Source organism: Misgurnus anguillicaudatus, chromosome 14, assembly GCF_027580225.2.
Source record: "Misgurnus anguillicaudatus chromosome 14, ASM2758022v2, whole genome shotgun sequence".
Taxonomy (NCBI): domain Eukaryota; kingdom Metazoa; phylum Chordata; class Actinopteri; order Cypriniformes; family Cobitidae; genus Misgurnus; species Misgurnus anguillicaudatus.
Window position 1 is genome coordinate 28,390,036 of NC_073350.2, and position 14,997 is coordinate 28,405,032.

Below are 14,997 nucleotides of genomic sequence, written 5' to 3' on the forward strand. Positions count from 1 at the left end.
TCGTTTTAGCTCATTCTAAAACGCCCTAAGTAATAAAAATAAAAAAAATAATTTACGTCATACTTTACGCCAACGAAAACCATTAAAAACTGACAGATTTTTTTTTACACTTTATTTACTGCATTTACTGTCATTATTCTAAAAGGCATACTAGCTGGACTACAGCTGGACGTTTTCGCGGATAAATAAAAACATGTCTTAAACATAAAAGGCTTGTGAAAGGGTAGTTTGGTGGGTTTGTTCATTTGTTTCTTTTTGATCAATTATTTTGTTTGATTTAAACATTATTTGATGTTCACTGACCCGCTCATCCTCCCAATGCGTGTGAAGAATCGTCAATCAGATTCTCACATCGATAGGAAATGGACTGTACTACCTTAAGCGAGGGTGATGCCAATATCGATCGCACGTGAATAATGAACAGTTTAAAAATATTGTTAAATTAATTTATACCATGGATTTACGTAAAATAAACAATTCTCATACTACCTGGGTTTTTTTAATGTGTTAAAATTTGAAACGTTTCTAAAAGCGTTTGTGATGGTAAACCCCCCTCTGTTGGACTCTTGAAGCATGCGGCGCACGTCTGGCTGGAAGAAGTTGAGCAGAGAGCTTGAAAGGATGCGGGGAAGATGGCGATGGATGTAAAGAACAGAGATGCATTTTATTCAGGTGCCGACTACTCCAATATCTACAACTCTCAGACTGTAAATTATGGAGATTGCAGTCAATATTTTCCTCGGCTGTCAGGTAAGATACAATATTGTTTTCGAGATGGTTTCAATGCACTGCGCTTAAAGGGATGCACTGCACATTATTTTGTTGCTCTGTACAATACCCTAAATTGCGACAGTTATGGATCATCAAACGTCATTTTTTAATAATATTAGTATTTATTAGTGTAAAGGCCGTGATGTCAGCCTAAGTATTCACTGACAGATTGATTTTGGCCTCTCATATATCTGCATTGCAATAGGATAAAGGTGTTAATACACTCTGGCTTAATACACTAGATAAACATATTTTTTAATGTTTGTTTAATTTTGTATTAAGAAATGTCTGGTCAAGCATAAATGTTATGTTTATGGCATTATATATGTCAAAATATACATGCTATATACATGAAGTTTTTCAATTTGTGGATAGGAATTGGATAAAACCTTTATTTATTCTTTAAAAACACATGGCAGGTTATTAGGATATTTGGTAGGAGTTGCTGGCCATTTTCATACCTAAAGATCACTAGATTGAGTATTTTTAACTTTTTACTATTAGCTATAAATCTTTAACAAACATGAATGAATACTCTTTTACTTTGCAATTAATTTTTAACATCAAATTGGACATACATACTGCTTGTAGCTGCAGAAATGCACACATATATTGCATTTTACAACATTTAGGCTGCATCCTGTTCATGAGCAAATCATGGTTGGAGGAGTGATAATGGCTTTTATTAAGCTACTTTTGGTAAACCACCACATAAAAGCACTCAAGTGTTTACACAAAAAGGAAGATGAAATAAATTTCTATTAACCTGGTCGACAAACACTGCATAAATTGTTTTCCTTAAGCACAGAGAGCAACCATGCATGTCTCCATAATTGATGCTTTCAAAGAACAATTGTACAATGCACCAACAGCTTAGAAGTGTTTTGCACTGTTGAGCGGTGTAAAACAACCTGCAGCATCAAGTGATAGCCCTGCTTTACCTTCTCATGTACCCAGACTACCTTGCATTATACATGCCACATGTGAACAATCCTCCGTAAATCTAAAAATATTTCATGCCAGCTTTAATGAACCAACATATGTTATGCTGTATATAAAGTTTGATGCTAAAATCTATATATATAGAGAGACTAAATATTTATAGGGAGAGATAGAAGGAAACAGAATGAAGGTACAGTATTATATGTGTATCTGAACTTGAACAGGGTTTATGTGGGTTCTTCTTAGACCTATTTCTGTATTCTCTGATGACCAGGAGTTATCAGGTTTGTGTCCAGGCGCTAAAGTCAAGATGAGAGGAGTGTGAAATGGTTGGACATTGTTCATTCAGGTTATATTTTGTGTGATGCGGATCATTATGATGCACTTTCAAAATATTGCTATATTAATCTAAATCAGGGCTCTCCAACATTTTTGTGAGCAAGGGCTACCACAATGGATAAAACAATTTGGGGGGCTACTTTTTTGATAAAGCCTAGTCTCAAAACCTTTTTGTTTAACTTTTTTAATTTTACTTGTTGATTTTATTTTATTTTACTTATTGATATGTTTTATCAATGTTTAAAATGTTAACATACATAAAAGAAGCCAAGTTAATATAAAAGTAATAAACAAATATTAAAATTGAGGCTATTATAGGGACTTTTTTTGAAAATAGGTAAATTTTCCAGCTCCCCCAAAGTTAAACATTTCATTTTTACCGTTTTGGAATCCTCTCAGCCGATTTCCGGGTCTGGCGGTACCACTTTTAGCATAGCTAAGCATGATCCATTGAATCTGATTAGACCATTAGCATCCTGCTCAAAAATAACTAAAGAATTTCGGTATTTTTTCTATTTAAAACTTGACTCTTCTGTAGTTACACTGTTTTTACAAAGACAGATGGAAAATTAAAAGTTAAAATTTTCTAGGCCGTAAACAGTCGCCTTTGTAACTTTCAATAGCAGGGGACTATTTTTGGGCACTGCGTAATATCATTCCGCCTGCTGCAGCCATGGTATGTCAGCAAAGTCCTTGATTATTACGCCAGTTTGAGAGTATAGTTCCTAGCCATATCGGCCTAGAAAATCACAAGTTTAAATTTTCCGTCTGTCTTAGTACACAATAAAATATTTTTATTTTTGGGCGCATGCTAATGGTCTAATCAGATTCAATGGATTATGCTAAGCTATGCTAAAAGTGGTACCCTAGACAATGGCACCATGTTGGAGACCACTGATCTAAATGGTCCAGCATATCAGTTTTAGATTTGTATGAGTTTGAGGAAGGACTACCTGTTTGTCTGAACTACAATCATTCATTTAGCAACTACCTAACCTTTTAAGAAACTTGTAAAGCATTCAAGTCTGTATGTGTGATACAAAAACGTTTACATTTCTATGTGTTTTTTCAATATGCTTTAAGACAAACCATGTGCCAATTCATCAGTCATAAGCATTGCTGCGTATTTTTTCCCTAAAACGGCAGTTTACCATAACTATCACAAACATGTAACCAATCATGTCAACTCGTTGACGGAGTGGATCAGGAAATCGAGCTGGTGTGACTAAATGGCAATGGGGGTTAATTTGCATATTCATAAAAACTTTAAAGGGAACATTTCACAAGACTTTTTTAAGATGTAAAATAAATCTTTGGTGTCTCCAGAGTACGTATGTAAAGTTTTAGCTCAAAATACCCTATAGATCATTTATTATAACATGTTAAAATTGCCACTTTGTAAGTGTGAGCAAAAATTTGCCTTTTTGGGGGTGTTTTTTATGCAAATGAGCTGATTTCTTCACTAAATGGCAGTGTTGTGGTTGGAAAGTGCAGATTAAGGGGCAGTATTATCCCCTTCTGACATCACAAGGCGAGACAAATTTCAATGACCTTTTTTTACATGCTTGCAGAGAATGGTTTACCAAAACTAAGTTACTGGGTTGATTTTTTTCACATTTTCAAGGTTGATAGAATCACCATTTAGGTGCATATTTATATATATTGGGAACCAACATGTACTTTTGAGGTACTATTATGTACCTTTGGTACCAATATATACCTCTAAGCCACTAATATGAACTCTTTAGATGCAAAGGTCACAGCTTTGTACCTAAGTGATAGCTTAGGGACCATTTTTTCTGAAATTGTATTCCTTGTATAAAAGTACATGTTCCTCTGCAAGTGCAGAGAGTTGATAGCCAAACAGGAATACTGGAGGAAAGGAAAGGGCAACTGCTTCATTTAAGGCCTATATCTTAGTTTTGGTCCAGACATCCAGACCGCGGCACTCTATTGATGACACCGTCCAGGCAACCGGAAACAAAACCATTTGGCGCATTCCTATGTCTATTTTGGTTGGCTGTATCATTGTTGTCATGATCCTGTCGGAACTGATACACTGGAAATATCGCACAGCCATGAAACAGCTGACTGTCCAACCCCCACTCGTTCAGCCGTGGATCTGCCGGAGCGTCAAACATGCCTTCAGCTCAGTAGGCGAGAGTCAGCCCTGATCACATCTAAAGGAGGCCAGGCAAGAATGTCTTCTTGCTAAAGAAAGTGTAAAAGCCTCCATTTGATCCAAATTTAATCTTGCTGCTGTCAAAGAAAAGATGATATCTCATTTGTAATTTATTTCCTATAAGCCATCTGTTTCATGACACAATCATGCAGTTGGTCATTTTACACTATAATTATGAATCCATTATGTTTTCCCAAAAATCTTATCTTTGTAATTTAATGGAAATTCTATCATTTGGCTTCCAGGTGCAGATCCGGTTCTGAAGCCAAACCCCAGTCTTATGTGCCAGCCCTTCCAGGCTATGACCCCAACTCAAAACCTCCGACCACCACCTGTGATAATGCCCCCGGACCCACTGCGATTCCCCCTCTGTACTCCTCTTACGGTTAAGCCATCCCCGCACCTCCAACTGCCACCCAGTCCGTCCATTCCAGCACACCCTGTCCTCAGTCCAAAACCCCCAGATGAGGACGGTCAGGCGATGGGCGCTGATCAGGAAGCCACACTGGAGGAACTCTGCAAGCCTTTGTACTGTAAACTGTGTAACGTCACACTAAACTCTGCACAACAAGCCCAAGCTCATTATCAGGTAATCTAAACACTCCTGTTATTGTCCACAAAGTATGAAAGTAAGATACAAAAGTCTTGAATGAATTCACATCCTTGTTCATTTGAGCACAGTGGTTAGTGAACAAACTGCTTGGTGTCTAAAGATGTAGAAAATGGTTAAAGGGGGCGTTGAAAGCGATCTCATGCATTCTGACTTATTAACACTGTTAAAGGGACATTCCACTTTTTTGAAAATATACTCATTTTCCAGCTCCCCTAGAGTTTGATTTATACTATTTTGGAATCCATTCAGCTGATTTCCGGGTCTGGCGCTAGCACTTCCAGCATAGCTCAGCACAATCCACCGAATCTAATTAGACCATTAGCATCGCGCTAAAAATAACCAAAGAGTTTCGATATTTTTCCTATTTAAAACTCGACTCTTCTGTAGTTACATCGTGTACTAAGAACAACAGAAAATCAAAAGGTGCGATTTTCTAGGCAGATATGGCTAGGAACTATACTCTCATTCTGGCGTAATAATCAAGGACTTTGCTGCTGTAACATGGCTGCCCAAAAATAGTCCCCTGCCATTGAAAGTTATTTTTTGGCGCGATGCTGATGGTCCAATCAGATTCAATGGATTGTGCTACAATCACATGCAGAAACAGCATGTGTTATGTGAGCTTGATGGTTTTTGTTTACAAATCTGACTTTCAGTATCCTTTCAGTAAGTTGTTTATCATGACTGTCTGGCTACTGGTTACAGTCACTGCCAAAGAAAGGACGGGGTAATCCATGTTTTGTTTTGAATACAGGGGAAAAACCACAGTAAAAAGCTGCGCAATTTTTATGCTGGTAGCCAACAGCCGCCTCCCATTAGAATACCAGAGGTAGGAGAGCCTGTTTCCCATCAACCCTCATCTGCTCCACCCACAGATTCTGCAAATGGGAATCCTAAACAGGTACATTTAGCTCTTTATTGGTAAATGGTTTCTGTCTCAATTTGTTTTTCTTTGTCTGACTGTGTGGGAAGATACTATATCACATTAACGCTGCAATCCATAACTTTTCCCCTTTTATTGCCATCTCTGTTTGAAACATAAAAAAGGCAGGTTACTTTACATACTCATATTGATGTTTGTTGGAAAACAGCTGACATTTTCTGTAAAATCCGACCCGACAGCTCAACTTAAAATTAATATTATAAGCTTACTGTTGTGAGTCAAGTTAAGGCAAGGAGACCGAACTTGCTCCATAATTTTTTTTGGTTATTTGTTACCAACAAATATTACATATTGCAGCCTTAAAGAAATAGTTTATCCAAAAAATAAAATAACCCCATGAATTGTTCACCCTCAAGCCATTCTCTATGTATATGATTATCTTTTTTCACCACTATGTTTCATACGCTACGTCATACGCTGGAAATGCATTTTCTCGTGAACATTAACAAAAGCCAGTTATTTTACTTTGTAAAGTTTTAAATATTGATATTTTTCTTACAAAATCACATTGATTGCCCTCAAAAGGTCAATATTAACCCCCTGGAGCCACTTGGATTACTTCTGTGACTGTGACGGATGGACTTTTTTTTATCAGAAGCACCATTTTATAAAGCTTGGAACAGCCAGGACATTTTCTTATATAACTCTGATTGTTTTTGTCTGAAAAAGATAATCATATAAATCAAAGATGGCTTAAAGGTGCAGTGTGTAAATTTTAGCGGCATCTAGTGGGGAGGTTGCAAATTGCAACCAACAGCTCGTCCACAGCTGACCCCTCGCTTTTGAAACGCAGAAGCTACGGTAAATGCCACAGGACAAACATGTCTATCAGAGGCAACTTATTAAACGAAGTTTGTCCGTTAAGGGCTTCTGTAGAAACGTGGTGACACAAAATGGTGGCTTCCATGAAAGGGGACCCCCAGTGTATGTAGATAAAAACGTATTATGCTAAGGTTATTAAAACATAATTGTTCATTATTTGAAGTCTTTATACACCCCTGATAATATAGTTATGTATATTATATTGCATTTCTGTCAAGAGATTCTTCTAAAAGTTACACACTGCACCTTTAAGGGTGAGTAAATAATGGGGTAACTTTAATATCTGGGTGAACTATCCCTTTAACCCTTTTCCCGCCATTGACGAGTTAACTCGTCTATTAAGAGAAAACGCTTTCCTGCCAATGACGTGTATTTCCGGATTTCCGCAATACCGCTATTATCCACCAGGTATATAGGCCTATATCTTCCGCAATGTATAAAACCCAGAAGTATCGCCCTAGGGCAAACAGCTGTATGTCCGTGTAAGTTTTGAGGATCGCTCTGAATCTGAGTCCTTCACTAAAATGGAATTATCTCAGCTTTTTGCTCAATATTTGGTGTTGTTGAAGAAACCTACCCATATTTGAGAGGTGATTAAAAGAAAACTAATCAAGGTAGGATGAAATGTTTTTCAGTTTGTTTGTTTGAAAGCAGAGGATCTGTTTTTTTCTGGAAGGCATTAAACTTTTGTGATAAACATGAAAAATGCTGCCGCTGGCTGGCAACATTTTTAAAAAACGCTGGCAGGGAAAGAGTTAATTATTCACAAAATATGCCGTTAGCTTAGCTGGCGACTGCCGTATTCCTGTGGGCGGAGCTTAGTCAATAAACAGTTCTAGTGACGTCATTAAAGCAGGAAGTAGAGACCTGTAGTCCAAACCGGCCGTTCGCTGTAGGCTTATAAGACGAATTCTGTTAAAGGACAAGTTCGGTATTTTGCACTTAAAGCCCTGTTTTCAGATTGTTTATGATAAAATAGAACGGTTTTGACTGAAATTTGGACATATGATGCTGGCCCTGAGAATTTGCGGGTGTTTGTTTTGTCACCTCCCACTTTTGCAATGGCTCTATGGGTGCACTGGAACAGTCCTTCCTGGAATGCATTGAGCTTTCATGTACAAAGACGTGAAACTTACCGAGTGGTCAGGGGTGTTCACTGATATGTTCACACAAAAATCGCCGCAAAAGACGCACTCCAACAGGTTTTATCGTAGTTTTGTCCAACTCTATTGACTTGTATTAGATGTGCTGTGAGGTACGGTATTACTCCGCACCGGGAACGTTGTTTGTATTCCTGTAATTGGCAAAGGCGGATTATCGCCACCACATGGGCTGGAGTGTCTATTATTCAAGCTCTCAACGGAAGAATATACGGGTGTGAGGCGTTTGGAAAAATAGGTCCACAAGTTTACAACGAATGCTAAAACACCTGTTGGAAAGCATCTCTTGCAGCGACCTTCTGCGCGAGCACATCAGTGAGCACCTCTGGCCACTCGGTGGGTTTCGCGTCTTTGTGGACGAGGGTTTGATGCATTTTAGGAGGGATTGTTCCAGTGCACCTGTACAGCCATTGTAGAGGTGGGAGGTGATACAACAAACACTCGCAAATTCTCGGGGCTGCCGCATATTTCGAAATTTCAGTCAAAACTGTTCTATTTCATCATAAACAATCTGAAAACAGGGCTTTAAGTGTAAAATACCGAATAAATATCTGACAGTGAACTTTGAGCTTTATCATTTTACAGGTATTATTTAAGCTATTATAGCAACATTACACACCAATATGGTTTAAAAAATGGGATCAGTAAGAACGTGACCTTTAAATCTAAAAATAGCTTTAAGTGCCGTTTGATCATGTGGTGCTACACAGTGTCCAATCATTAAGCCCCGTGTGCTAGTAATCAGTAAATTACCAGTGTGCACATCTTTCATACTGGCTTTGCTCTCATTGTTCTGTCTGCAGCCGCTCTCGAAGGGAACGAGCAGAATCATACTGGCGACCGAGAACGATTACTGTAAGCTTTGTGATGCTTCCTTCAGTTCCCCGGCCGTGGCACAAGCTCACTACCAGGGCAAGAATCACGCCAAGAGACTGCGGCTGTCAGAGGCACAGCAGAACGCCACATCATCGTGAGTCTGTCACACCCATAACCTCCCAGATAAACAGATCTCATCTTTTTGCATTTTGTCAAACGAAAGCATCTGGTTTCTTCAGTTTTGAGATGCAGTAACAGTGGAATTATAGATATATTGGGCTAAAAATCTCCATTAAGCACAACCTGCCTTAAATTGTGTACATTAATACATTAATCCCTGCGCATTTTCCATTCTAGTTAAAGGAATAGTCTACTCATTTTCAATATTAAAATATGTTATTACCTTAACTAAGAATTGTTGATACATCCCTCTATCATCTGTGTGCGTGCACGTAAGCTCTGGAACGCGCTGCGACGCTTCGATAGCATTTAGCTTAGCCCCATTCATTCAATCGTACCATTTAGAGATAAAGTTAGAAGTTACTTCGAGTACTTCGACTCGGCACAGTAACACCCTCCCTCTCCCATTATGAGAGGGAGAAGGGGAGCGGACTTTTCAGGCGAGTCGAAGTACTCCCAAAAGTGCTATTACGCCATAAAATATAGTTCCTCTTTTAAATCCGCTTAGAAAAGCGCTACGTTTTATTTTGTACCACCAAACTTGCTCGTATAACTACTCGTCTTAAATAGGAAAAACGTTGATGTGTTTGGTCACTTCTAACTTTATCTCTAAATGGTACCATTGAATGAATGGGGTTAAGCTAAATGCTATTGAAGCGTCGCAGCGCGCTCCAGCGCTTACGTGCACGCACACAGATGATATAGGGATGTATCAACAATTCTTAGTTAAGGTAATAACATATTTTAATATTGAAAATGAGTAGACTATTCCTTTAAATCTGTAGACTTGTTATGTATTATATGTATTATGACCCTATGGCCTAGTGAGGATTGGTTTGAGGAAGAGCTTTTTCCTGTTTGCTTTATCTTCGGTCTGTTTTTGCAGTGATAAGTTGGCTGCACGTTTAAAACTCTTTGTGGCCAAAGTTGATAAGAAAGTCACAATGATACATCCTGTTAGCCTCTAAACGCCTGATCATATCTGAGCAAACATGATGCCTACTGCTAGCTCTGTTCATTTTCATATATTCAAATGTTTAAGCAAAAGCATACACAGGTAAATATTGTTGTGAATAAAAAGAATGTCATTCCTCCTTTTGTTCATTTGTAAGCATGTCTTTTACTTTAATGGTTCGCTTGAAGTGATTTGATTTGACTAAAGGATAAAAAAACTTTAGTTCATACAAAACTAAAGACACAGCATGTTTTTCAGAGACTTGCCTGACACTCAGAGACGTCCCAGGAAAGATGGGTACGAGTATCGGTTAATGAAGAACCGCAGGGCCCACAACAATACTGCCATGCCAGGTACATTTACATTTATTTACATTATTATTAATACATTTAAAGTGACTTTATTTTTCAGTGGCGGCCAGTGACTTCTCTTTTCGAGGGCGCTCGATGCGAAGTCGTCACAACATGTATGTAGCCAGTCATATGTGTGGTTCGTAATTTCAAAATATGTGCGTCGAGTGATCTTATGTACATCACGTGTCTTGTCAAAATAAGTGCCTGCTGCAGACGCGTCTAAAGGGTTTATGATAAAAGAGACGCTCGCGTTTGCCAGATACTCACATAATCTCATGCATAATCAGAGTTTGCTGTTAAGGGAGTGTCTTGCGTGTATTTTGTGAACGTGAGCGTCACTTTTATCATAAACGGTTTTGAGGCGTGTGCAGCAGGCCCTCATTTTGATAAAACACGTGATGCACATGGTTCACATGATGCAACAAACACATATTTTAAAAACACGAGCAACACACATGACACTCCGAACACATATTTTGAAATTGCGCCCCTTGGATGAGCAGTCATGAGCCGCCACTGTAACTTTTATCAGTATGCTTGTTCCCCGTGGATCAAATGCCCTGACCTTCATCATGTGACTCATATTTTATGCTTGTGTGCAAGATGGCAGCGATGTTTTAGTTCACATGTCTAATTTTGACCCCAGCTTGTCCATCTGGTACCTTTTTCTGCTCGGTTGTGGTGCAAAACCTCCATTTGGCAGCAGAACGGTTGGCAGCTGTGTGTGTTATGTGCTAATGTAGCGCAGTGCGCTAGTCTCGCTAAATGCAGGCCGGACGCCAGGGCTTTGGTGTGTGTAAGCCGATACCCCACCCCGCGTCAGTTTGAGATCTCTGACGTCACCCACGTGTTGGCAGATTTCGATCAGACGTATGGCCCCATTGCCCCTGCCCTCAGATAGACACATATAGGGGTGGTTTCCCGGACAGGGATAAGACTAGTCCTAGAGTAAAATAAATGTTAAAGCTGTCAAACTGAAAACAACTTGCACTGATATATCTTAAAATACATCAGTGCTGTTTGTTTTGCTTCAAAATGTACACAAGTAATGTTTTTAGTAAGACATGTTTGTTGAATCTAGTTATATTTCATAATTAAACTAAGGTCTAGTCCTGTCTAGTCCGGGAAACCACCCCATAGAGTATAGCATTTAGTAGTCACATCAAACAAGTGACTGAACTATTTAATCTGCATATAATTTTATGGACAGGAATAATACAGGAGGGTGTGACTGGAATAAACGACAGCAACCGCTGATGACAGGACTGCGTGTAACAATGCAACAGTTGAGAAAGTTTAACATTATGCAAATTAGCAAGACACGTGCTCCATCGCCTTTGAAATACTGAAGGGAGAGTATCTGATGTTTTATTTACTTCATCTCGCATGTTTTAGGTCCTTACTACAACCCACGGCCGAGGCAACGTATCCCACGAGACCTCGCCATGTGCGTCACTCCCAGCGGGCAGTTTTACTGCTCCATGTGTAACTCAGGTGCCAGCGAAGAAGCTGAATTTCGTCTACACCTGGAGAGCAAGCAACACAAAAGCAGAGTGTCGGAACAACGCTACCGTAGTGAAATGGAGAACCTGGGGTACACTTGAAAAACATTGGCCACTTTTCATTTCAGAATGAAGCGATGTTATTGTTTTAATGTGAGCATAAAGTGTTAAAGAGTTTCATTTTGTTACTCTAGAAGCTATTAGTATTTAGTTAAGACAAGAATTTACTAAACACTGAAGAGTTTCAAGTTTTTTTTGTTTTGTTTTGCACCAGGCTTAAAGGATATTTTTTATTAATAAGGGACTAATTTGAGGCTTTTAGATTTAACATAGAGAGTAAGGATGCTTAAAGGGATAGTTTACAAAAAAATGAGAATTCTGTCATCATTTACTCACCCTCAAGTTGTTCCAAATCTGTATAAAATTCTTGGTTCTGCTGAACACAAATGAAGATATTTTAAAAACAGATTTGGGGCACCATTCACTTCCATAGCATTATTTTTTCATACTATGGAAGTCAATGGTGCTCCAGATCTGCTTGGTTACAAAGATTTTTCAAACTCTTCCTTTGTGTTCAGCAGAACAGAGACATCTGTTCAGGTTGGTAACAGCTTGGGGGTGGGAACATGATGACGGGGTTTTCATTTTCAGTGAACTATCCTCTTAACAGTTGTGGGGGGTTATACATCCCTATAATTACAGATCTAGGATCAGTTGCCTAATAAGCTAAAGATGATTCATTATTACAGTAAAGACAGTGAAGTCCTATCCTAGACAAATAATTACACAAATAATACTGGATGGTGCACTTTTGTAATTTACGGTACATCTTTTCTCTCCTTATGGACAGCTTGGGGCCGAAAATCTAAGACCACACTGTAAAGAAAAGATTTGGAAGTTCGAATTAAATAAAGTAAGTTACCTGGCTGACTTAAAATGTTGAGTTAATTCAAGTTTAAAAAATAACAATTTTAAGGCTGCCAGAGTAACTTACTTTTTAAAGAGCACCTATTGTCCGATTCACGTTTTTACATTTCCTCTGGTGTGTAAGTGTGTATTAGTACGTTGACGATATGCAAAATGTTCAAACCCCATAGTAAACGATGACGCTCGTATCGTCTTTTATCGTAAATCTCTTTTCTTGGACTACAACAAACACACGGATTTTAGGCAACAGTTTACATACTGGGATTGGTGACATAAAGAAGAGTGACATTATCATAATTCCTCCCGCTTCGGACTCACAGCCTGTAAGTTAACTCCTGTAGCATTGTATTGTGCACAAATCTTTCAAACATGGTATAGAGCGTCACATTTCCTGCTGACGTCAGAGGTATTAAGGCCAATCACAACGTTCAGATTAGCTGGCCAATCAGGGACACAGCGCTTTTCATATCTCTGCTACAAAAATGTACAATATGTGGAAAATAATGTTTTTTTAACCATAAACCACGCAAACACATTGTATTATACTATGTACACAAAATAACTTTGTTTTTTAGCAATGAAATAGGTGCTCTTTAAGAACCAACCATTTTTTTACAGTGCACATTAAAAATCTAGGATTCAAATAATAAAAGGAAAAACTAAACAAATTAACATTTTGACATGGACACTAAAGCATATTTAAATTAAATTAAGTTTCTGGTGACTAATGAAAAGAGCAAAAATGTTTTATTAATTTATACACGAGTTCAGTTTTCCTTGCTGAAATTTCTTAGCTGATAACATCCTTTGTAATGAATTAATATTTAAGTAAAAAACAGAAGCATTTTAATTGTCTTAGACTTTAGGACCCCACTGTTTATTTTTATCATTCACTATATTTTTTTATTTAATTACTGTACTTCCAGCACCTTCAATGCAGACTGGATGCTTTTTCTTTATTTTGCATACAGTTGATGCCTCAAAAACAAAAAAGACAAATCAGGCAGCACTTAAACAAACAAAAGTGGCAACTCTTATTCTGAGGCGTGGATTTACTGCGCTTATTGAAAAGCTACAGAACACTGCTGCTGTTCAGATTAGGACGATGACGGACGGTTTTCCCAGGAGAATCCTCACGATGGTCCTATCTGCTCAGTGTACTTTCATAGCGATGACAATAGATCTACCCGGTCTGGATTTGCACACGTTTCATAGTCTATCCAAACATCATTTGATCTGTTTAGGTGGTATATGTGTATATCTTATATTTAAAACCATCAGAATTCGTTGGGTGATTGTTGTTTGTTATTTTCGGTCTGGGTTATCCCCAGGGAAGCTCTTTCCTCACTTCCCAGTTATTTTACTAAGATTACTTTGGGACTATGCCTCCTACCTCACATTATAAGAAAATGAAATATCTCCGCCTTATCAACCTGCTCATAGTTTATTGCAAGTTGGTCTACCAAGATAATAAATAGTAAACCAACCAACCAGGTTTATAAAATAAAATAAATTTTTATATTTTGCATCCCCAACAAGATAGCATGGCCTTTGAGCAGTTACTGTGTGGAGCATGTTGAAGCAAACTCTTAGTTTTAATATTTTACATTTATGCACGCTTTATTGTATGCAGAATCATTCACCTTTACAATTTTAACACTACAAATATTCCATCGAAGGCATTTACGATATGCTAAACAGATGCTGTGTTTTGTTTTACAGTTATTATTTGTTGTGTTGCTTTCAATATTTTGTCCATTGTTACGATGTTTGCGATTGTAGTCCTACCATTCTTCCCTGTTTGATTTAATGTTAGTTATGTGGTGTTCAGTTTATGAAATGCATGAAATAATCGCTGCTTGTACATATTTTTATTGCTGTCAAAAAAGGAGCGCTGCACTTAAAGCAAAGGACAATTTCAGAGGTGGATTTCCTGAAACATTTGCACTTGCTGAAGAACTGGAAAAGACTTTGTTCGGGATGACACGTCATGTAATATTAGATAGATATTTAAAATAATTCAGATCAAATGTTTACATAAGGAGGACTCTATCGGACTCTTTTCCATGGCAGGCTGTGATGTAAACACGTTACATTTTCCTCAGAGCGTAAAGCTCACTCGGCTGTGATTTGCACATTTCAGGAGCTCTGTTTTGTTGTCGTTGCACTGTTGCTTTGCATATGTTTTAAGCAGAAGGAACTCCCAGCTTAATGTGATTATAAATGTTTTGCATAGTCAAATACTCACCATTTTAATCAAATCCTTTTCTATAAACGAATATGTGCTGATGTGTTTTATGTGTATATACACGGACATACGTTTAAAGGTGCATTGTGTAATTTTTAGAAGGATCTCTTGACAGAAATGCAATATAATATACATAACTATATTATCAGCGGTGTATAAAGATTTATTTATTATCTTCAAATGAGCCGTTTTTATCTCTTTTTTTTGCAACCCCAGATCAGAGGGGGTTGGGACACTGTAGAAA

General features: G+C 38.0%; 1 protein-coding gene across 1 annotated transcript; it reads left to right on the top strand.

The window, feature by feature from the left end:
- Positions 1-511: 511 nt before the first annotated feature.
- On the top strand, positions 512-14,997 carry zmat3 (zinc finger, matrin-type 3). Its single transcript, XM_055183502.2, has 6 exons — positions 512-750; positions 4,480-4,823; positions 5,602-5,748; positions 8,576-8,742; positions 9,982-10,076; positions 11,472-14,997. Exons 1-6 carry the CDS (start codon positions 633-635, stop codon positions 11,678-11,680), a joined length of 1,080 nt encoding a protein of 359 aa, XP_055039477.2. The 5' UTR covers positions 512-632; the 3' UTR covers positions 11,681-14,997.